A 25,194-nucleotide genomic window follows, 5' to 3' on the forward strand; every position below is an offset into this window, starting at 1 on the left:
GATGTATAGAAGTCTTTTGGACTCTGTGGGAGAGGTGGGGGAGGGGGGAACGATTTGAGAGAATGGCATTAAAACATGTATAATATCATAAAAAAATTGAAAGGTTGTTGTTGAATCACGCGAATACACCGGGATTCTTGGCACCCGGAGGAGAAGAATTCAAGCCGGGCCCAGAGACGAGGCTTGATCGCTCAGAGCTTTTGTGTAGTAAAGTTTTATTAAAGTATAAAGGAGATAGAGAAAGCTTCTGACATAGGCATCAGAAGGGGGCAGAAAGAGTACCCGCTTGTTAGTGTTAATAAGGAGGTTATATAATCCAAGGAATGTCTGGAGGTTGTAAAGACCTCCTCCGACATACTCCCATAATTTACATTTTAAGATAACAGAAGGTTGAATCCAAAGACTGTCCTTAGGCAGGATACATTATTGGTATATAATCCTAAGGAATGTGGAGAAAGAAAAAAAGTTTGTCCTTTTTTCCTCCTTGAGAATTCCAGACCCCTCTCTCCTTGAGGACCCCTAGACTCCCTATCAACCTGCCTAGGAAATGACTCTCTCACAATGAAGAAACAACAACAACAAAAAATGAAAACCAAAGCAAGTAATATCAAGGGTATAAACAAACATTTCTATCCCTGGGAAAGTAATCTCTCAGGAAATGGTCTTGAGGGAGTCTCTGAATAATGAAGTCACTGAGATCTACAATCCTAATAAAACTCCCCATTCTCCTGTTATCCACTAGTCAGGAAAAGGCACAGCCTTCTTCCTTGTAGCTGGAGGGTTTTGAGTAAACCAGTAATTGGAAACATGCTCTTTATAGCAGAATGAGATACAAGATAAATCAGAGATTCTGATTCTTAAGACCAGATTGTGAGGAGAGAGTTCTGAGCTCAAAGCAGCCATCTTCAATTCACTATGGTCATTTTCTTTCCCAGGACAATTGTGGACAAGAGACAGTGTAGTATGGCCTTACAGCTCTAAACTAAAGGAAGGTGAGTTCGTGATTGGCCCTGGTCAGTCATGCAACATGGTGGTTACCAGTGCAAACTGTGAGAGTCAGACTGCCCAAGTTCACCTTCTGGCAGCTGCTCAGTAGTTTTAGGGCTGAGTTTTGGGTGAGTTACTTAACTCAGCTTTCTCATCTGCAAAATGTGGATAATAGTATTGTCACATAGCTCTTAGTACACAGCCTCACATAGTAGCCACTTAAATAAGTGCTAGCTTGAAACAATTATCATTAATTCTAAAGCCACTAGAGACAGGAGATCCTGGAAAAATATGGGATGTCCTTCTTTGTTTGTCAACACTGACCCAGAGGTGGGAGCTCTGAGAAGTCACAGTGTCTTCTGCCAGTCAAGGGAAAGTCCCCATTGTCAAACAGAAGTAGAAGAGACAGGGCACAGAAAATGGACTGACGTAAAGACCTAAAAGACATCTCTTATTTTTGAATGAACTGGAATATGAATATATGTCTGCTTCTTGTAGAAGTGCCAGCGGTCACTCTGGAGGCAAAGTCTAGCCTCTTTATTGTTCTCTGGAAGCTCAAGTCACTTAGCTATTAAAATAGATCCATAGCAAATGGTAGAAACCTTCCTTCCACACGAAATCTCAAATGTCTTGGTGGATTTCATTCTCAAGAATGGGAGGTGGGTACTGGGAGGGTGGTAGTGGTGTTTCTCTCAAAATGGTTCTCTTTTCGTTCCCCCATGGACCGGGTTTTCTCCAGGGGAGAATGGCAGCTGAGAACTCTTCAGTGACAGAATTCATCCTTGCAGGCTTAACAGACCAGCCAGGACTGCAGATCCCCCTCTTCCTCCTGTTTCTAGGTTTCTATGTGGTCACTGTAGTGGGGAACCTGGGCTTGATAATGCTGATTGGGTTGAACTCACGCCTGCACACCCCCATGTACTTCTTCCTCTTCAACCTCTCCTTAATAGACTTCTGTTACTCCACTACCATCACTCCCAAAATGCTGATGAGTTTTGTCTCAAAGAAGAACAGCATCTTGCATGCAGGGTGTTTGACGCAACTGTTTTTCTTCTGCTTCTTTGTCATCTCTGAGTCCTTGGTCCTGTCAGCGATGGCATATGACCGCTATGTGGCTATCTGTAAGCCACTGGTGTACACAGTCACCATGTCTCCTAAGGTCTGTTTACTGCTTTTGTTGGGTGTGTATGTGATGGGGTTTTCAGGGGCCATGGCCCACACAGGAAGCATAGCAAGTCTGATCTTCTGTGCTGACAACCTCATCAATCATTTCTTGTGTGATATCCCTCCTCTGCTTGAGCTGGCTTGCAACAGCTCTTCTGTGCACGAACTGGTGGTCTTCATAGTTGTGACCACTGTTATTGGAATGGTCATTGTCACCATCTCCATCTCTTATGCTCTAATCCTTTCCAGCATTCTCCGCATTCACTCCACTGAGGGCAGGTCCAAAGCTTTCAGTACATGCAGCTCCCACATAATTGTGGTTTTCCTTTTCTTTGGTTCTGCGGCTTTTGTGTATCTCAAACCACCTTCGGTTTTGCCCCTTGACCAAGGGAAAGTGTCGTCCCTGTTCTATACCATTGTGGTGCCCATGTTAAATCCACTGATATATAGTTTGAGGAACAAGGATGTCAAAGCTGCCCTGAGGAAAACCTTGGGGAAAATTAATTTCTTGAGAAGGGAGTAGTATTTGAAGAAGTAGATAAAATATTTTATTTATTAGCTTGTGTGTGTTTTCAACGAAGGGTGTAAGTTCCATTCTTTCCTCTCTCTTGTATGGAAAGCTTTAAGTCTTTGTGTCTGGATGTGCAACTAACACTTTCACTTCGGGCTTCCCAGGTGGCACTAGTGGTAAAGAACACAACTGCCAATGCAGGAGACATAAGAGATACGTTAGATCTCCCGGAGGAGGGCATGGCAACCCACTTCAGTATTCCTTTTTAAAAAATGAATTTATTTATTTCAATTGGAGGCTAATTACTTTACAATATTATGGTGGGTTTTTGCCATACATTGACATGAATCAGCCACGGGTGTACATGTGTCCCCCCATCTTGATCCCCCCTCCCTCCTCCCTCCCCATCCCATCCCTCTGGGTTGTCCCAGTACACCAACTTTGAGTGCCATGTTTCAGGCATTGAACTTGGACTCATCATCTATTTCAAATATGGTAATATACATGCATCAATGCTATTTTCTCAAATCTTCCCACCCTCACCTTCTCCCAGAGCCCAAACGTCTGTTCTTTATATCTGTGTCCCTTTTGCTGTCTCACATGCAGGGTTGTTGTTACCATGTTTCTAAATTCCACATATATGCATTAATATATTGTACTGGTGTTTTTCTTTCTGACTTACTTCACTCTGTATAATAAGCTGCAATTTCATCCACCTCATTAGAACTGACTCAAATGTGCTTTTTTTTAAAGGCTGAGTAACACTCCATTGTGTATATGTACCACAGCTTTCTTATCCATTCATCTGCTGATGGATATCTAGGTTGCTTCCATGTCCTAGCTATTGTAAACAGTTTTGCAATGAACACTGGGGTACATGTGTCTCTTTCAATTCTGATTTCCTTGGTGTGTATACCCAGCAGTAGGATTGCTGGGTCATAAGGCAGTTCTATTTCGAGTTTCTTAAGGAATCGCCACACAGTTCTCCATAGTGGATGTACTAGTTTGCATTCCAACCAACAGTGTAAGAGGGTTCCCTTTTCTCCACACCTACTCCAGCATTTATTGTTTGTAGATTTTTTGATAGCATCCATTATGACTGGTATTAGATGGTACCTCATTGTGGTTTTGATTTGCATTTCTCTGATAATGCCCACTCCAGTATTCTTGCCTAGAGAATCCCATGGACAGAGGAGCCTGCTGGGTTACAGACAATGGGGTTGCAAAGAATTGGACATGACAGAAGTGAGTGAGCACAGAGTGTTTGGTTCAGATGTATTTCCCCTGCCCCTTGATCCACCCTGAATATTCTAATATTATTTTATGCATATGCTCTACAATCATAGATCATTTAATCTTGAATGGGTCTTATAAACCATTTAATCTAGTCTCCTCATTTAACAGACTTGGAGACTTGGAAATATTACATATGTTTTCCAGGGCCACAGAACTGGTGCCACAGCTAGGACTGGAATCCAGGCCTTGAATTTCAATCTGCTTCGTTTTCCTCTGTGCCCTGTGTTCTTGCGTCATTTCCTTGTTGCCCTTGCAGATTTCATTTTGAAAGTATGATATGTCAGTATATTAAAATCTGACAGTAGTCACAGTTATTTAATAAAAGTTCTCAGTATATAAGTTTTGAATATTACATTTCTTCACAAGAGTAGGAGACAAATGTTTGCTAAACTTGATCCTGGCCAACTGACAACAGAATTGTGTTAAAAATGTGGTGTGTGGGTATCAAGTGTGTAGGTCTAAGATAGCAGGTGAAGCATGGTAACTCCTATGGCTACGTGTAGAAGCTGAGGGACCCAGGCTAGTGAATTAGAACTTCTGTTATTTAAAGGATTATAAAGATGCTTGATTGGAATATTTCCAACATTATTTCAAGACTAAGAGAGCCAGAATTTAGAGTTATTTAAGGGTTAGAAGAGAAGACTCTCAGAGAAGACAATGGGACCCACTCCAGTACTCTTGCCTGGAAAATCCCATGGATGGAGGAGCCTGGTAGGCTGCAGTCCATGGGGTCGCTGAGGGTCGGACATGACTGAGCGACTTCACTTTCACTTTTCACTTTCATGCATTGGAGAAGGAAATGGCAACCCACTCCAGTGTTCTTGCTTGGAGAATCCCAGGGACGGGGGAGCCTGGTGGGCTGCCGTCTATGGGGTCGCACAGAGTCGGACACAACTGAAGTGACTTAACAGCAGCAGCAGCAGAGAAGACTCTATACATGAACATCACCAGATGGTCAACACCGAAATCAGATTGATTATATTCTTTTCAACCAAAGATGGAGAAGCTCTATACAGTCAGCAAAAACAAGACCTGGAGCTGACTGTGGCTCAGATCATGAACTCCTTATTGCCAATTTCAGACTTAAATTGAAGAAAGTAGGGAAAACCACTAGACTATTCAGGTATGACCTAAATCAAATCCCTTATGATTATACAGTGGAAGTGAGAAATAGATTTAAGGGACTACATATGATAGATAGAGTGCCTAATGAACTATGGACAGAGGTTCATGACATTGTACAGGAGACAGGGATCAAGACCATCCCCATGGAAAAGAAATGCAAAAAAGCAAAATGGCTGCCTGGGAGGCCTTACAAATAGCTGTGAAAAGAAGAGAAGCAAAACGCAAAGGAGAAAAGGAAAGATATAAGCATCTGAATGCAGAGTTCCAAAGAATAGCATGGAGGGATAAGAAAGCCTTTCTCAGCGATCAATGCAAAGAAAGAGAGTAAAACAATAGAATGGGAAAGACTAGAGATCTCTTCAAGAAAATTAGAGATACCAAGGGAACATTTCATGCAAAGATGGGCTCGGTAAAGGACAGAAATGGTATGGACCTAAAGAAGCAGAAGATATTAAGAAGAGGTGGCAAGAATACACAGAAGAACTGTACAAAAAAGAGCTTCATGATCAAGATAATCACGATGGTGTGATCACTCACCTAGAGACAGACATCCTGGAATGTGAAGTCAGTGGGCCTTAGGAAGCATCACTGCGAACAAAGCTAGTGGAGGTGGTGGAATTCCAGTTGAGTTCTCTTAAATCCTGAAAGATGATGCTGTGAAAGTGCTGCACTCAATATGCCAGCAAATTTGGAAAACTCAGCAGTGGCCACAGGCCCGGAAAAGGTCAGTTTTCATTCCAATCCCAAAGAAAAGCAATGCCAAAGAATGCTCAAACTACCGCACAATTGCACTCATCTCACACGCTAGTAACGTAATGCTCAAAATTCTCCAAGCCAGGCTTCAGCAGTACGTGAACTGTGAACTTCCAGATGTTGAAGCTGGTTTTAGAAAAGGCAGGGGAACCAGAGATCAAATTGCCAACGTTTGCTGGATCATCAAAAAAGCAAGAGAGTTCCAGAAAAATATCTATTTCTGCTTTATTGACTATGCGAAAGCCTTTGACTATGTGGATCACAATAAACTGTTGAATATTCTGAAAGAGATGGGAATACCAGACCAGCTGATCTGCTTCTTGAGAAATTTGTATGCAGGTCAGGAAGCAACAGTTAGAACTGGACATGGAACAACAGACTGGTTCCAAATAAGAAAGGGAGTACGTTAAGGCTGTATATTGTCACCCTACTTATTTAACTTATATCTAGAGTACATCATGAGAAACGCTGGGCTGGAAGAAGCACAAGCTGGAATCAAGATTGCCGGGAGAAATATCAATCACCTCAGATATGCAGATGACACCACCCTTATGGCAGAAAGTGAAGAGGAACTAAAAAGCCTCTTGATGAAAGTGAAAGTGGAGAGTGAAAAAGTTGACTTAAAGTTCAGAAAACTAAGATCATGGCATCTGGTCCCATCACCTCCTGGCAAATAGATGGGGAAACAGTGGAAACAGTGGCTGACTTAATTTTTCTGGGCTCCAAAATCACTGCAGATGGTGATTGCAGCCATGAAATTAAAAGACGCTTACTCCTTGGAAGGAAAGTTATGACCAACTAGACAGGATATTCAAAAGCAGAAACATTACTTTGGCAACAAATGTCTGTCTAGTCAAGGCTATGGTTTTTCCAGTGGTCATGTATAGATGTGAGTGTTGGGCTGCGAAGAAAGCTGAGCCCTGAAGAATTGATACTTTTGATCCGTGGTGTTGGAGAAAACTCTTGAGATCCCTTGGACTGCAAGGAGATCCAACCAGTCCATCCTAAAGGAGATCAGTCCTGGGTGTTCATTGGAAGGACTGAGGCTGAAGCCTAAACTCTAATATGTTGGTCACCTATGTGAAGAGTTGACTCATTGGAAAAGAGCCTGATGTTGGAAGGGATTTGGGACAGGAGGAGAAGGGGACGACAGAGGATGAGATGGCTGGATGGCATCACTGACTCGATGGACATGAGTTTGGGTGAACTCCGGGGGCTCGTGATGGACAGGGGGACCTGGCGTGCTGCAATTCATGGGGTCGCAAAGAGTCGGACATGACTGAGGGACTGAAGTGAACTCAACTGAAGGGTTAGTTTGGGTATTTAGCTCTGATGGAAAAGTCTGTGGCTTGGGATAGACTACTTAAGAGTCTGTAAGTTGTAAGATAGGAGTAAATAATTTGTGGATTTAGTTAGTTATCATGAAGTACTAAGCAGCTGATTATTAGAAGAGGTCATTTCTAGAGGATTTTAAGGCACTGCGGATTGCACGGATCTTCTCATGCAGTCATATATGGGAAAGAGATAATTCATTTTGACTGTTTTATACACCTAGAACACTGGGTAAAGTGGTATAGAATACATTGGAACACCTTGGGTCTCAGTGATTGACTAGAGAAAAGGAAAGTTCTTTGGAAAGGTATTAACATATTAAATGCTGAAGAGACATTTTTCATATGAGCTTTTCTTTGGGAAGTTTCTCTTCCTTTGGGAAAAAGGGAACTTTGAATGTGTGGTTAGTTTGCCCTTTAGATCAAAGTTATAAAGCTGAGAGTGCTGGGGGATGGTTTTGCTTTACTCATTATGCAACAGGGAATGAGAATTGAATTCAGGAGACCTTTTGAGTGTGTGGTTTATGTACCTGGTGAATAAGGTGACTAAGACCCTTTCAAAAGGTACCAGCTGCTAAGTCACTTCAGTCATGTCCGACTCTGTGCAACCCCATAGACGGCAGCCCACCAGGCTCCCCCGTCCCTGGGATTTTCCAGGCAAGAACATTGGAGTGGATTGCCATTTCCTTCTCCAATGCATGAAAGTGAAAAGTGAAAGTCAAGTCACTCAGTCGTGCCCGACTCTTCGCGACCCCATGGACTGCAGCCCACCAGGCTCCTCCGTCCATGGGATTTTCCAAGCAAGAGTACTGGAGTGGGGTGTCATCGCCTTCTCCGAAAAGGTACCAGAGGAATCATCAATTTGTGACCCTGTAATGGAGTTGGTTTTCTAGTAATCTGGTAAGCTCAGTTAATAGTTGTGTAATTTTGAGAAAATTACTTAATGTCTTTAAATATTAATTTCTCTGTTTTTAAAAGTGAGATAATGGTCTTGACTTCATGAGGTTTTGATAGAAGTAAATGCCAGGCGCTTAATAAATCTTAGTTCCTTTCCTGCTGGAACTCTTTCATCTAGTTATCAGTACTTCCTTTGCTTTTTGCATGACCTGTAGCATATCACTTCACCTTTCAAGAACTTCCTTATTCATGAGAAAAATTGAGTGTTTTCTAATTTTCATTTTAAAATTGTATTTTGTGTGCATGCTTAGTTGTTCAGTAGAGTCCAACTGTGTGCAAATCCCTGGACTGTAGCCTGCCAGGCTCCTTTGTCCATGAAGTTTTCCAGGCAAGAATACTAAAGTGGGTTGCTATTTCCTCTTAAATATTATTAAAATACAGTAAAAACATTTTGACCAAGTAATTCTTGCACATGGTAAACAATTAAACAACACAAGTGGAGGTTATGCAGTGAAAATATGTCTGTGTCCCCTCTAGTTATTCCATCCCTGAATTCTCTTTAGAAGCAACAGCTGTTGCTATTCCTTATGAATATGTCTATATTCAAACATATATCTTTGTACATTTATATATATAATATACATGTATACATATAGGCAAATGCTCTAGACAAGATGCACCACAATGATCTTGTAGACATGTGAGCAACAAATAATCATTGCTGTACACCAGTGAGATTTTGTGAGACTCTTATATAGCAACAGCTAACTGATACACACACTCCACCATTCAGAGATCAGGAAATGAGGATCTTATCTGGAGTATAACATTTTTTCCAGTGTGATCATGCTCTGTATGTCATGTTATAAAATACTGTTGGATTTCTCATTATAATGGGAGCATTTGCTTATCAATAAATATTTTTGAATCATACTTTTTCATAGGTTTCATCATGTAAATATGTCATTAAAAATCTTTCTTCTATTGTTAAAAATTAAAATTGTGTCAGGCTCTCCAATGTTTTATTATTATAAATAATGCTATAATTATTAGTTTGTGTTAAAATTTTGTCTAGATTTCTGATTATTTCCTCAGGAGAGACAATGTAATATTTCTCAGCCATTATAAAGAATGAAATAATGTCATTTGCACCAACATTGATGGACCTAGAGATTATCTTACAAGTGAAGCAAGTAAAATTGAAAGATAAATATCATATGATATCGATTATATGTGGAATCTTAAATATGATACAAATAAATTCACTTACATAAAGGTAGAGACTCAAAGACATAGAAACAAACTTATGGTTACCAAGGGGTAAGATGGGAGGGATAAATTAACCCTAGTGTTCATCAAAGCACTGTTTATAATATCCAGGACATGGAAGAATCTAGATGTCTATCAGCAGATGAATGGATAAGAAAGCTGTGGTACATATACACAATGGAGTATTACTCAGCTATTAAAAAGAATACATTTGAATCAGTTCTAATGAGGTGGATGAAACTGGAGCCTATTAAACAGAGTGAAGTAAGCCAGAAAGAAAAACACCAATACAGTATACCAATGCATATATATGGAATTTAGAAAGATGGTAATGATAACCCTGTATGTGAGACAACAAAAGAGACACAGATGTATAGAACAGTCTTTTGGACTCTGTGGGTGAGGGAGAGGGTGGGATGATTTGGGAGAATGGCATGGAAACATGTATAATATCATATAAGAAACGAATCGCCATTCCAGGTTCGATACAGGATGCTTGGGGCTGGTGCACTGGGATGACCTGGAGGGATGGTACGGGGAGGGAGGGTGGGAGGGGGGGTTCAGTATGGGGAACACATCTACACCCATGGCGGATTCATGTTGATGTGTGGCAGAACCAATAAAATATTGTAAAGCAATTAGCCTCCAATTAAAATAAATAAATTTAAATTAAAAACAAAACAAAACTAAAAAAACAAAGTTTGGGATTAGCACACATAAACTCTTATATTTAAATAGATAAATCAGAAGGTCCTACTATATAGCACAGGGAACTGCATTAAAAAAAATTTAAAAAAGTACCGTAATAAGACATAATCAAGATGATTCTGAGAAAGCCATATTTATGGCTTTCCCAGTGACTCAGCAGTAAAGAACCCATCTGCAATGCAGGAGGCACAGGAGATTCGGGTCTAATCCCTGGGTCGGGAAGATCCCCTGGAGAAGGAAATGACAACTCACACCGGTATTCTTACTTGGAGAATCCTATGACCAGAGGAGCTTGGCAGTCTACAGTCCATAGGTTCACAAAGAGTTGGACAAGACTAAAGCTACTGAGCACACACACAATCTATGTTTATCTATACATCTGTCTGAATTACTTTGTTGTATACGAGAAACTAACACAACATTGTAAATCAACTATACTTCAATAAAAATTAGCAGGAAAAATTTCACTCTTAGAACTGCTTTTGTTGTAGCCCATAAGATTTGGTATGTTGTATTTCCATTCAGTTTATCTCAAGATTTAAAAAAAATTATTCTTTGACCGACTGGTATTTCAGGAGTATGCTGTTTAATTTCCACATATTTGTGAATTTTCTGGCTTTCTTCATGTTACTGATTTCTAGTTTCATACAAATGTGGATAAAAGAGATGCTTTGCATGATTTCAGTCTTTTAAAATTTCCTAGGGCTTCTTTATGAACTATCATGTAATATATCCTAGAAAATGTTCTGTGTGTCTTTGACAAGCATTCTACTGCTGTGGGATGGTATATTCTGTCGATGTCTGTTAGGACAATTTAGTCTAAAGCATAGTTCAAGTTTGACATTTCCTTTTTACTTTTTTGTCTGGGTGATCTATCCATTATTGGCAGTGGGGTGTCGTAACCATGTGTTCTTTTTGTATTGTTGTCAATGTCTCCCTTCAGATCTGTTAGTATCTGATTAATTGGATGCTTAGATATTTAGTGCATATAATTTATGGTTATTCTATTCCCTTGATGAATTATCCCCTTGTCATTATCTAATGACAATTTTTTGTCCCTTGTGATCATGTTAAATTTGATGCCTACTTTGTCAGATATAACTATGCTACCATTGTCCTTTTTTATTTTGACTTGTATAAACTATCTTTTCCCTTCCTTTCACTTTGACTCCATCAGTTCAGTTCAGTTCATTTCAGTTGCTCAGTTGTGTCCGACTCTTTGCGACCCCATGAATCGCAGCACACCAGGCCTCTCTGTCCATCACCAACTCCTGGAGTTCACTCAGACTCACGTCCATCGAGTCAGTGATGCCATCCAGCCATCTCATCCTCTGTTGTCCCCTTCTCCTCCTGCCCCCAATCCCTCCCAGCATCAGAGTCTTTCCCAATGAGTCCACTCTTCTCATGAGGTGGCCAAAGTACTGGAGTTTCAGCTTTAGCATCATTCCTTCCAAAGAACACCCAGGGCTGATCTCCTTCAGGATGGACTGGTTGGATCTCCTTGCAGTCCAAGGGACTCTCAAGAGTCTTCTCCAACACCACAGTTCAAAAGCATCAATTCTTTGGCATTCAGCTTTCTTCACAGTCCAACTCTCACATCCATACTTGACCACTGGAAAAACCATAGCCTTGACTAGACGGACCTTTGTTGGCAAAGTAACGTCTCTGCTTTTGAATATGCTATCTAGGTTGGTCATAACTTTCCTTCCAAGGAGTAAGCGTCTTTTAATTTCCTGGCTGCAGTCACCATCTGCAGTGATTTTGGAGCCCCCCAAAATAAAGTCTGACACTGTTTCCACTGTGTCCCCATCTATTTCCCATGAAGTGATGGGGCCAGATGCCATGATCTTCGTTTTCTGAATGTTGAGCTTTAAGCCAACTTTTTCACTCTCCACTTTCACTTTCTTCAAGAGGCTTTTGACTCCATGTGTGTCAGTAAACCTGAAGTGAGTCTCTTACAGGAATCATATAGTTGAGTTTTTTTTTTAAATTCATCCAGTTACTCTATGCCTTTGATAGGTGAATTTAATTCATTTATATTAAGAGTAATAGTTGATAGGTAACAATGTACTAATGATATCTTATTGTTTTCTGGCTATTTTGTAGCTCTTTTGTATGTTTTCTCCTCTCTGGCTACTTTCCTTTTTGAATAATTTTCCATATGAGTGTACTTTGACTACCTTCTCTTTATCTTTTGTGTATCTCTTAGGTTTTTTGCTTTGAGTTTACATGAGGCATACATAAAACATTTTATAGATATAACAGTCTATTTTATGCTGACAGCAACTTAATTCAATTGTGTACAAAAACTTTACGCTTTTACTCTCTCCCTGCTGACACAGCTTAGTTCTTTTCATATTGTATATCCATTAGCATATTGTATATCAGTAACATGAAATTACAAGATGCTTGCTTCTTGGAAGGAAAGCTATGACAAACCTAGAAAACATATTAAAAAGGAGAGACATCAGCTTGCTGACAAAGGTCCATATGATCAAAGCTTTGGTTTTTCCAGTAGTCTTGTATGGTTGTGAGAGTTGGACCATAAAGAAGGCAGAGTGCTGAAGAACTGATGCTTTCAAACTGTGGTGCTGGAGAAGACTCTTGAGAATCCTGCGGGCTGCAAGGAGATCAAACCAATGAATCCTAAAGGAAATCAACCCTGAACATTCATTGGAAGGACTGATGCTGAAGCTGAAACTCCAATACTTTGGCCACCTGATGCGAAGAGCTGACTCAATGGAAAAGACCCTGATGCTGGGAAAGATTGTAGACAACAGGAGAAAGGAGTGACAGAGGATGAGATGGTTATTAGCATGATTGACTCAATGGACATGAATTTGAACAAACTCAGGGAGATAATGAAGGAGGGGGAAGCCTGGCATGTTGCAGTCCATTGGGTTGTAAAGAGTCAGACACTACTTACAGACTAACAACAATAATCCATTAACACAATATTGTAGCTATAGTTATTTTAATAATTTTGTCTTTTAACCTTCATATTAGAGTTTAGTGGCTTGGATACCACCATATTATATCATAGTAGTATTCCGAGTTTGACTATATACTTACATTTAACTTGTGTATTTTCAAACATTTTCATGTTATTAATTAGTTCCATTTCATCAGCTGCGGTTCATGGGGTCGCAAAGAGTTGGACACGACTTAGCGATTGAATTGAACTGAACATCAGCTTGAAGAACGCTTTTTAGCATTTCTTATGAAGCAGGCTTAGTTGTGATGAATTCCTTCATTTATGAGTGTAGCTTCAAATGCAAACCAACCACTGCTGGACCCATACACCCAACAACCCCGTTTACTGTGCTCTCAAACTCTTGGCCACTATCCATCTGCCCTAACTAAGCCAAATTCAGTTTCTATACAACTGGGGACAGCCCTTGTGTTCCAGAACCAGCTGAAATTATTCAAACTAGCCAATCCTAAACCTGCTTAGTCTGCCCTGCTCATTATTCCATGTGGAAAACACAATAAAGTCTCTTGTCCAGTTACATCCTCTCTTTGTGCTTCCTGACCAAGCCTGTGCTTCTGTGTTTAGCCCTCATGGTATGGCACGCTTTCTTCTGTTGGTAACTGTGAATATAAAAACCATTTTCAAAAAAAGACATTATTTTTCTTTGGAGCAGTTTTTGGCTCAAAGCAAAATTGAACTGAACGTACAGAGATTTCCCACATATCTCTTGCCTCCTCATAAGCATAGCCTCTCCCATTATCAGCATCCCCCATCAGAGTTGCACATTTGTTATGACTTATGAATCCACATTGATACATCATTGCCACCCAAGTCCATAGATGACATTCGGGCACTCTTGGTATTGTGCATTTTGTGGATTTTGACAAATGTATAGTGATATATATATAAACATTTATAGTGACATACAAAGTTGTTTCACTGTCCTAAAAATACTCTTGTGTTCTACCTGTCCATCCTGCCATTCCCCAGAACCTTGGCAACAACTCATCTCTCAGACCTTGGAAGATATATCATCAAAGAAGGTATACAGAAGGAGAACAAGATGGCAGAGGAGTAGCTGGACATGGAGTACATCTCTCTCCATGGATACATCAGGAACACACCTTCAGACACATAAGTGCATGCAGAACACCAGCTGACAGTGGACAGGGGTACCTGACCTGTGGAAAAGAATATATAGAACCACGCAAAACTCAGTAGGATGAAGGAACTAGGGGGAAAAACAGGAGTGTTAGTAAGACTGGACCTGCGCTCAGTGGGTGGGGGAACTGAAGCAGGGGTCCAATCTGCACACTGGGGCAATTGTCTGAGTCAGAGGAGAAACATTTAAGGCTGAGAGTGAAACAGCTGATCTGTGGCAGCCTAAATAGAATGAGAATCAGACAGTTCTTGACACAACCATACATACCCTGGACAGGCACGCTGGTCCTCTGGAAGGTGCAGCAGCTGGGATCTGGAGTTTAGGGAGTGTGGAGCAATCCCAGGTTGAGAGGTGCTGTTGACTGCAGAGAGACGGATCGATGGGATGTGAGGGAGGAAATTGTGGTGGGAAATGCCTGTGGAGGAAAGCCAGGCAGCCATGGTAGCAAGGCAATATTGTTGAGTCACATGTAAGGGGTGGAGCCATCACCATAGCCTCTCTTCCCCCACATGCCAGCATTGGCAGCTGAACAATAGAGAGGCTTGCCCATCAAATGCCTGAGGCACTGAACTTCAGAGTAGGACCCCACCAGCGTGCTCCTTTAAGTGCCTGATGCACCAATCTACAGAGTAGGACCCCAGTCAGGGGGGCCCCTGTATGTGCCTGATGTGCCAAACAAAAGAAAAGGATCCCAGGGAAGGGAGCCCTCTAAGTGCATGAAGGTGGAGCTACAGAGAAAGACTAGCCAAAGAGGCCTTCTGATCGCCAGCTCCAAGAGGCTCGAAAAGACCCTGATAGGGCCATAACCCCTGCAGGGGAGGCACTCTGTGTCCCTGCACACTTGGTGTCGCCAGGGTCCCTCAAAGCCAAACAGCTGCACCACCTTCACGCTCAACTTTCACTGGGGCAGAGCTGCCACAGGCAAAAAAAGTCTTGTGTCTATGCATGCAGGGTTGCTTTGGTCATGTCCGACTCTTTGCGACCCTGTAGACTGTGTCCTGCCAGGCTTCTCTGTCAGGGAGTGGGTTCTCCAGACAAGAATATTGGAGCGTATTGGCCAATACTGGTTGCCATACCCTTCTAGAGCACTATATTTCCTGCAGCCGTATCCACCAGTGCCCCTGAGTACCTAGTGCTGCCAGAACCCCTGCGACCCAAGCAGCTGCATCACCTCCACACCTGGCCCTCACAGCGGCAAACCCAAGTCCTCCAGGGCAGACTCAGGAGCAAACCCCAGTGGACGACCCACATGTAGAGGTGGAAATAAAACCACAATTTAAACCTAGCGGCAGTGTGACTAAGGAAGAAGACCCAAACCTTCCCACCAGCTGTACAAGCTGCAGATTAAATCCACACGGTCAAACAGACAGACTATGCTTATGGAATATATTAAAGGTCATTGAGAGCTCCCACGAAAGAAAACGCACTAGTTCTGATAGCTGTGGACATTGGCGGTAAGAACATACAGGAATAGGACCTGATTATACTCTGAGCTGCCCCCACAGCGGGTCCAGAGATCAGCATGGTTTTGGAGGGCATCCTAGGGAGGTGAGGTGGACTGTGACTCCCAGCGACGGAAAGGACTCTGACAGCAGTGACTCAAGAAAAACATTTATTATTCTTATTTTTTGACTTGTTCTATAGAATCTTTTGGATTTTTTTTTCTTTTTTTTTTTTTTTTCCCTTCCTCCACCCCCTGTTGTAGTTGTTGATTTTGTAGGCAGTATGAAATCCAATTACGCTTTTGAGCTTAAAAATTTTTTTTCTCAGTCATATTTTTTATTGTTGTTGTAAATCTCTGCCTCTACATTGAGTTTTTGCAGTTCTGTGGAGTTTTCCTCTCTTTTTTTTTAATTTTAATTTTTAAAACCCATCATTTTTTCTACATTTATTCCTACTTTTTTTTTTTCCTTTTCCTACTGTTCTTTTCCCCTTGCAGTTCATCTTTAATATACGTAAATCCTTATTTACCTCTATTTAACTTTGCATATCTAGATAATCTTTCTTTCTTTTCATTTTCACCTTTCCTATCAACATATGTTCTATTTTCATTGCTTTATTCCCAAATTGGCACCTTGCTTTTTTTTTTTTTTTCAGTTTGTGCTTTAGTTCTGTGCCTTATTTAGTGCTTTATTTTGGTAGATATAAATTTGGTTTCCTTTATTAGCCAGGTCAATCTATTGTACTATATTTTTGTTGGACTGTTTTGATTTTGCTTATGGGTATATATTGGAGAAGGCAATGGCACCCCACTCCAGTACTTTTGCCTGGAGAATCCCATGGACCGAGGAGCCTGTTGGGCTACAGTTCATGGGGTCGCTAAGAGTCGGACACGACTGAGTGACTTCACTTTCACTTTTTACTTTCATGCACTGGAGGAGGAAATGGCAACCCACTCCAGTGTTCTTGCCTGGAGAATCCCAGGGATGGGGAGCCTGGTGGGCTGCCATCTATGGGGTTGCACAGAGTCGGACAGGACTGACGCGACTTAGCAGCAGCAGCAGCATATATGTATATGTGTATATTCAATCACACCTTTTCTTCTATTATAAAACTCTGCCCCTACATTGGGCTTTTGCACTTCTTTGGAGTTTTCCTTTTTCCTCCTTTTTCTTTCTTCTTTTAAAAATAATTTTAATTTTTAAAATCCTATTACATTTTTTCTACATTTATTCCTTTGTTTTCCTTTCCTACTGTTCTTTTCCTTAACTGTTTTTGCAGTTAATCTTTAGTGTATATTACTCTTCTTCATCTACCTCTCTTTAACATTGCACATCTATTCTTTCTTTCTTTCCTTTCCTCTCAACATATCTGTTAGTTTTGTTTTCATTGCTTTATTCTCCACCTGGCACTTTGCTTTAGTTTTGTTTTCCAGTTTGTGCTTTAGTTAGTTTTGTTCTTAAATGGTAAATATAACTTTTGATTTCCTTTGTTTGCTGGGTCAATCTACTGTACTTTATTTTAGTTGGACTGTTTTGACTTTGCTTATGGGTATATATGTTTATGTGTATATTCCATTATTTTAATTATTATTTGCCTGATTTTGTAACTGCCATATGCCTGGGTTTCATCTTTGGTTTTAGTGTGTTTGTTTTAATCTCACTTAATGCCATAACAAACTACTTGTGACCAGAGATCAAGCCCTGAGCCTTTGGAGTGGAGCACTGACTTCAAGATCCTAGATTCCCAGAGAACTAACCCTAGGGAGTATCAAATAGTGAGAACTCAGACAAAGGAAACCACTTGAATACAAGATCCAGCATCAGCCAACCACCAGTAGCACCTTGTGCAGGATGCCTTATCTAAACAACAAACAAAACAAAAGTGTAAACCCAATCATCAGCAGACAGGATTCCAACCTCACTCGGCCTTGCCCACCAGAGGAAAAACAAACAAACAAACGGAAACTCAGCACAAATATCACCCTATATGAAGCTTACCGAAACCACTGGACCAACCTTAGGAGGGCAGAAACCAAAAAGAAGAAAGAATTCAATTTTCTTCAAGGAAAGAATTCAACTTGCCTTGAAGCCTGGGAAAAGGAGACCTCAAACACAATAAGTTAAAAAAATAATGAAAATACAGAGAGATACTACACAAACGAAAGAACAAACTAGAAACACAGAAGTCCAAATAAATGAAGAGGAAATAGGCAAACTACCTAAAAAGGATTTAGAATAGTGATAGTAAAGATGATCAAAAACCTTGAAAACAAAATGGAGAAAATGCAAGAATCAACAAAGACCTAGAAGAATTAAAGAACAAACATACAGAGACAAACAGCACAATTACTGAAATTAAAAATACCCTAGAAGGAATCAATAGCAGAATATCTGAAGCAGAAGAACAAGTCAGTGAGCTGGAAGATAAAATGGTAGAAGTAATTTATGAAGAGTGGAATAAAGTAAAAAGAATGACAGGAACTGAGGATAGTTTCAGAGGCCTCTGAGACAATATCAAATGCACCAACCTTAGAATTATAGGGGTCCCAGAAAGAGAAGAGAAAAAGAGAGGATATGAGAAAAATTTTTGAAGAGAGTATAGTTGAAAATTTCCCCAACATGGAAAAGGAAATAGTCAACCAAGTCCAAGAGGCACAAAGAGTCCCATACAGGATAAACCCAAGGAGAAACATGCCAAGATACATACTAATCAAACTAATGAAGACTAAACACAAAGAAAGACTATGAAAAGCAGCCTGGGAGAAGCAACAAGTAACATACAAGGGAAACCCCATAGGCTTAACAGCTGATCTTTCAGCAGAAATTCTGCAGGCCAGAAGGGAATGGCAGGATATATTTAAAGTTCAGTTCAGTTCAGTTCAGTTGCTCAGTCATGTCCGACTCTTTGCGACACCTGTTAAAAATAGCAAGAAAAATATCTGAACATTTAGTTTCCTGTATTAAATTCTTTCTGCTTAAGAAATTTAGAATTGTTCATTTTTCTGCATCAAGTTATGAAATACTGTATCTAAATAATTAAAATGACAGAGGACTGATAGTTAGCTTAGTGTTATTAAAAAATTATGAATGATAATGAAAAGAATGCCCTCAAATATTTGCAGTGCAAGGCAACTAATTCTCTAACTCATTGTTTCAGTGAAATGGTGAAAGACATTTTGTACCAGGTCAACTGGTTTACTGAGTCATATAGGCAGAGATTGCAGAATGTTATTTAGCATGGAGAAAAGACTACAAGGATGTCTAATATTCCTTGGATGTCTGGAAGCTGTGGGAAGATAATGGAAGGAAAAGTTAAACATTGGAAATTTATAATTATGCTAAGAATAGCGGGATACACAGAGATACTGTTGGCCAAGAGAGGGGGGATGACGATCTGTCAGTGTGAATCTCAGCGTTAATTGTTTAGCAGCTATGTTATCTGAGATTACTTAACTTAAAGTTTCCTCATCTGAGAAATGAACTAATTCCATCAAACACTTAGATGTTGGCCTAGCATCCATGAATGTGAGATGGATGGTGATAATTCAGTGATGATCCTATGGTGATAGTAATAACTGGGTGAAGGCACCATTTAAATGATCATGGCAGAGATGGAGATCAGACATATGGGTCAAGGATACTTGGTTACTTTGTGTATTAATTGTCACATTAAGCTTTGCAGCAAAAGACTGGCCATTAAAGTTTTGCCTCCGCAGAGGAAAAGGAGGGGAAATAAATTTTCAGCTGAAGGACATTTTAGGAAAACAATAGTTGTGGCAGGTATAAGGACACAGTAAAAGTATAATAAAAGAGAAAAGTGGGATAAATCTGGGTGAGAAAGAGACTATTTGCTATTTCTTATGACTTCTTAATTCATCCCTATTTGTCTGTGTACTCTAAAGGGCTAGTTGGGGAAAAATCAATGGATAGTTCTCTGACAAAATGTGGTCCACTGGAGAAGGGAACAGCAAACCACTCCAGTATTCTTGTCATGAGAACCCCAGGAACAGTATGGAACTCATTGCTAGATGTTCTAAACTTATGCTATAATCAAGATACATGTTTTCAGTTCAGTTCAGTCCATCAGTCGTGTCCGACTCTTTGCAACCCCATGAATCGCAGCACGCCAGGCCTCCCTATCAATCACCAACTCCCGGAGTTCACTCAGACTCACGTCCATTGAGTCAGTGATGCCATCCAGCCATCTCATCCTCTGTCGTCCCCTTCTCCTCCTGCCCCCAATCCCTCCCAGCATCAGAGTCTTTTCTAATGAGTCAACTCTTTGCGTGAGGTGGTCAAAGTACTGGAGCTTCATCTTTAGCATCATTCCTTCCAAAGAAATCCCAGGGCTGATCTTCAGAATGGACTGGTTGGATCTCCTTGTTTACCAGAGGGCAAAGCATAAATAAACCAACCAACCAAATAACTGATCTCAAGCAAAACAAAAGACCACTTGAAACCAGAAAGATTCAAGCAGAGTAAGACATGAGAGATGTGAGAGGGAGAAAGGGAATTGGAAAAAATTAGCAAATACATTCAATAAATCATATTGATAAGTGGTTGTTTTTCCATTATATGTATGTAAATTTTTACAGGGCTTCTCCTCTATATTTCTCTACCAATTTTCAACCTGAAAAAGAATAATGACATTTGCATCCAAAGAGTTTTCTCCTTAGTGTTTTCTGCAGCTTTGGCAGCTTTGGCAGCTTTCACTTCCTTATTTCTCAAGCTGTAGATTAGGGGGTTCAGCATGGGTATTCCTGTGGTGTAGAACAGGGAGACGACATTCTCCTGGGCCAGGGAACTGTGTGTGGGGGGTTTTAAGTACAAGAATGTGGTAGATCCGTAAAACAATCCCACAGCTGCAAGATGGGAGCTGCATGTACTGAAGGCTTTGGACCTTCCCTCTGTGGAGTGGATACGGAGAACGCTGGAGAGAATAAAAGCATAGGAAACAAAGATTGTTAAGCTGGTGACTATGATGTTAAATCCAGCCAAAAAGAAAGTTGTTATTTCAATATGATAAGTGCTGGAGCAGGAGAGCTTCATGAGTGGGACAACATCACAGAAGTAGTAACTGATGAGGTGCTCACAATAGGATAGTTTTAACATGAGGCCAATTTCTATGGTTGAGCCAATGAGCCCCATGGTATAGACTGCAGCCACCAGGAGGGAGCAGACTCCATGAGACATGATGATGTTGTAAAGCAGAGGTCTGCAGATGGCAACATAGCGGTCATAGGCCATCACTGTCAGCATGTAACACTCAGCAATGACAAACACAATGAAGAAGTAGAACTGGGCCATGCACCCTGCATAGGAGATGGTGTTCTTTTCTGACACAAAGTTCACCAGCATCTTAGGGGTAATGACAGAGGAGTAGCAGAGATCTAATAGTGATAGACTGCTGAGAAAGTAGTACATGGGTGTATGAAGCTGAGCATTCAGACAAATCAGTGTTATCACACCCAGGTTCCCTATCATGGTGACTGAGTAGATCCCAAGGAAGAGGAAGAAGAAGGGTAGTTGGAGCTCTGGCTGATTTATTAAACCTCCAAGAATGAACTCTGTCACTGTGGAGTGGTTTTGTGCAGCCATTCGCCTCTGGTTGGGAGCTCTGTGGAAAAAAGAAATAAGAGCTTATGAAAACGTAAGCCCCTGAAGATACTTATAAATAACCATATATGAGCCTTTCTGGTGTGGGTAGGTATCAGTTTCTGTTCCTGAGTGAGTGATCTTGAACTCATTTTTTCTAGTTGTTTGTCTCTTCATGTCTAATGTTTTCTAGGATTCCTACAATTATGGCATGGTTTGAAGAATATGAAGTTGGAGAAAATAGGGGTCCCTATAGAGCCTTTCCACTCTCATATTTTCCAAGTACCCTGGAGGTAACTACAAGTGTGTTTTATTTATGAGACCAAAGTTGAATTTTGCTCCAGAAAGAAAAAGGCCCTTATCATCTCTGCAATCCCAAAATACTCCCCATGAAATGAAAGCATGAGGTCACCTTATCTTAAATCCAGATAGTGTGGGATGATAGAGCCCTTCCAATTACTGAATGACAAGTCAGTTTCCACATTTGAGAATTATATGGAGTTACAATATCAATTTTCAAAGTTAAAAATATAATGGAATAATATACATGAAATATTAGATTGGCTATTGTTCAGGGTTTTCTGTAAGATGTTGCGGAAAACCCAAACAATTTGCCAACTCAATATTTTCCAAATATTCTGTTGCTATACAAGTGTACATTTTCATTAGGCATATGGAATTTGTAGTAATTTTTCACTGAACCTGTGGTCTTAGGACAGTTATTCTTAGTTCTGGTTACACATAAATATCACCTGATGAGATTAAAAAAATAATGATGTCAGGTTTATACTTACATTAATTCTAATTTACTGGGATTTTGTGGTTATTGAGTGCTATGTTTCTGAAAGGCAATGGCAAAGTATGTTCAAACTACCGCACAATTGCACTCATCTCACACACTAGCAAAGTAATGCTTGAAATTCTCCAAGCCAAGCTTCAACAGTATGTGAACCATGAACTTCCAGATGTCCAAGCTAGATTTCGAAAAGGCAGAGGAACCAGAGATCAAATTGCCAACATCCATTGGATCATCGAAACATCAAGAGAGTTCCAGAAAAACATTTACTTTTGCTTTATTGACTATACCAAAGCCTTTGACTGTGTCTATCACAACAAACTGTGGAAAATTCTTCAAGAGATGGGAATACCAGACCCCCTGACCTGCCTCCTGAGAAATCTGTATGTAGGTCAAGAAGCAACAGTTAGAAACAGATGTGGAAAAACAGACTGGTTCCAAATCGGGAAAGGAGTACGTCAAGGCTGGGTATTGTCACCCTGCTTATTTAACTTATATGCAGAGTACAACATGCGAAATGCCAGGCTGGATGAAGCACCAGCTGGAATAAAGATTGTCAGGAGAAATATCAATCACCTCAGATATGCAGATGACACCACCCTAATGGCAGAAAGTGAAGAACTAAAGAGCCTCTTGATGAAAGTGAAAGAAGAGAGTGAAAAGCTGGCTTAAAGCTCAACATTCAGAAAACTAAGATCATGGCATCCAGTCCCATCACTTCATGGCAAATAGATGGAGAAACAATGGAAACAGTGACAGACTTTAGTTTTTTGGGCTCCAGAATCACTGTAGATGGTGACTGCAGCCATGAAATTAAAATACAATCCTTGGAAGAAAAGCTATGACCAATCTAGACAGCATACTAAAAAGCTGCTGCTGCTGCTGCTGCTAAGTCGCTTCAGTCATGTCTGACTCTGCGTGACCCCATAGATGGCAGCCCACCAAGCTCCCCCGTCCTTGGGATTCTCCAGGCAAGAACACTGGAGTGGGTTGCCATTTCCTTCTCCAATATACTAAAAAGAGACATTATTTACCAACAAAGGTCCATCTAGTCAAAGCTACAGTTTTTCTAGTAGTCATGTATGAACGTGAGAGTTGGACTATAGAGAAATCTGAGTGCCAAAGAATTGATGCTTTTGAACTGTAGTGTTGGATAACACTCTTGAGAGTCCCTTGGATGGCAAGGAGATCCAACCCGTCCATCCTAAAGGAAATCAGTCCTGAATATTCATTGGAAGGACAGATGCTGAAGCTGAAACTCCAATACTTTGGCCACCTGAGAAGAACTGACTCATTTGAAAAGATCCTGATATTGGTAAGATTGAAGGTGGGAGGAGAAGGGGACAACAGATGATGAGATGGTTGGATGGCATCACCAACTCAATGGATATGAGTTTGAGCAAGCCATGGGAGTTGGTGTTGGACAGGGAAGCCTGGTGTGCTTTGGTCCGTGGGGTCGCAAAGAGTCAGATACAACTGAGGGAGTGAACTGAACTGATGTTTCTGGACAGGCAAAATTCAACTAAAGTCAGTAAAGGATTTTATTTTAAGTTTTATGCTTATTGTAACCAGAATGCCTTTGTAGCTTGAAATTTTGGCATGGAAAGCAGTTTATACTGCATTAAACAAAGCTCCTGAGGAAGAGTTTGAGACTGCCCTCCACTGTGTTGAAAGGACTCAGGAAAAATTCATGTTGGACCAGGCTTAGAAGTAGGTGGAAGTAGAAACAGAATACAGTACAACTTACAGATCAAGAGCAACATTATTTGAACAGCGTTGTACATCTTCTCTTATCCCTTTCTTTGCTTATCTTTAAATCTTGGGATCCCTATTTGTTAGATGATCTTGGTCACTTTTTCTTCTCACATCAAGTATATCCTTTAGAATATTCACTGTCTCTCCTGTTGCTTCATCATTTTTCTGTTTCTATGTTGTTGATTTCTAGATTACTACCTATTGTTTGTCCATCTTTAGTCCAATCTAATCAGTACAGAGAAGACTTTTAGCTGATGTTAATAATATGTAGATGCCTAAGACTGCCTGGAAGGAATCTTGGTATATCTAAGTCAAAATGGCAGTTTAAAATTTGTCTTAAGCAAGTCTTGTCAACAGTGATAGTTGTATTTCTTCTTTTCCAATTTGAATTCTTTTTATTTTTTTCTTTTCTACTTTAGTTAGGACTTTCAAAACTGTGTTGAATAAAAGTCACTGTTTTGACTAAAAACTATTTTGAATAAAAGAGTGGACATCTTTGTCTTGTTCCTGATATTAGAGGTAAAGCTTTCAGCTTTTCACCATTAAGTATGATGTGATCTGTGGGTTTGTCATATATGGCCTTTATTATGTTGAAATACATTCTCAACATAAAGAGTGGATGATGAACTTCATCAACAGCTATTTTCTCTTCTGTTGATGTGACAAGGAGTTTTTTATTTCAATTTGTTAACATGGTATATCACATTGATTGATTTGTGAGTACTGAACCATCTTTGATTCCCTGGGGTAAATCTTACTTGATCATGTTGTATGATCCTTTTAATGCATTGTTGGATTTAGTTTGCTGGTATTTGTTGAGTTTTGTATCTATGTTCATCAGTGATATTGACTTGTAATTTTCTTTTTTGTGGTATCTTTGTTTGCTTTTGGTATCAGGGTGAGGGTGAACTCACAGAATGAGTCTCTTTTTTCTCTTGATGAATATGGCTAATGTTTTATCAATTTTGATTACCTTTTCAAAGAACCAGTTTTTCATTTCACTAATCTTTTATATTGTTTTCAATCTCTATTTCATTTATTTACGCTCAGTTTGCAGAAATTTGGAAAACTCAGCAGTGGCCACAGGACTGGAAAAGGTCAGTTTTCATTCCAATCCCAAAGAAAGGCAATGCCAAAGAATGCTCAAACTACCTCACAATTGCACTCATCTCACACGCTAGTAAAGTAATGCTCAAAATTCTCCAAGCCAGGCTTCAGCAATATGTGAACCTTGAAATTCCTGATGTTCAAGCTGGTTTTAGAAAAGGCAGAGGAACCAGAGATAATTGCCAACATCTGCTGGATCATGGAAAAAGCAAGAGAGTTCCAGAAAAACATCTATTTCTGCTTTATTGACTATGCCAAAGCCTTTGACTGTTGGATCACAATCAACTATGGAAAATTCTTCAAGAGATGGGAATACCAGACCACC

At 40.3% G+C, this 25,194-nt stretch overlaps 1 protein-coding gene and 1 pseudogene across 1 annotated transcript; one reads left to right on the forward strand and one right to left on the reverse strand.

The window, feature by feature from the left end:
* Nucleotides 1-1,732: 1,732 nt before the first annotated feature.
* LOC147342290 (olfactory receptor 8B12-like) lies at nt 1,733-2,674 on the forward strand. The gene has a single exon (XM_086385219.1). The coding sequence runs from the start codon at nt 1,733-1,735 to the stop codon at nt 2,672-2,674; it is 942 nt and encodes a 313-aa protein (XP_086241345.1).
* A 17,567-nt stretch (nt 2,675-20,241) lies between these two features.
* Nucleotides 20,242-21,250, reverse strand: LOC147342291 (olfactory receptor 8A1-like; annotated as a pseudogene).
* Between the last annotated feature and the right edge of the window lie 3,944 nt (nt 21,251-25,194).

Source organism: Bos grunniens, chromosome 29 (genome assembly GCF_055505025.1).
Source record: "Bos grunniens cultivar Pamir isolate PY7600 chromosome 29, Bosgru_T2T1.0, whole genome shotgun sequence".
Classification (NCBI taxonomy): Eukaryota; Metazoa; Chordata; class Mammalia; order Artiodactyla; family Bovidae; genus Bos; species Bos grunniens.

What these genes read in the sequence shown, in the direction of transcription:
- LOC147342290 (XM_086385219.1), top strand. Translation starts at nt 1,733, where the DNA reads ATGGCAGCTGAGAACTCTTCAGTGACAGAATTCATCCTTGCAGGCTTA.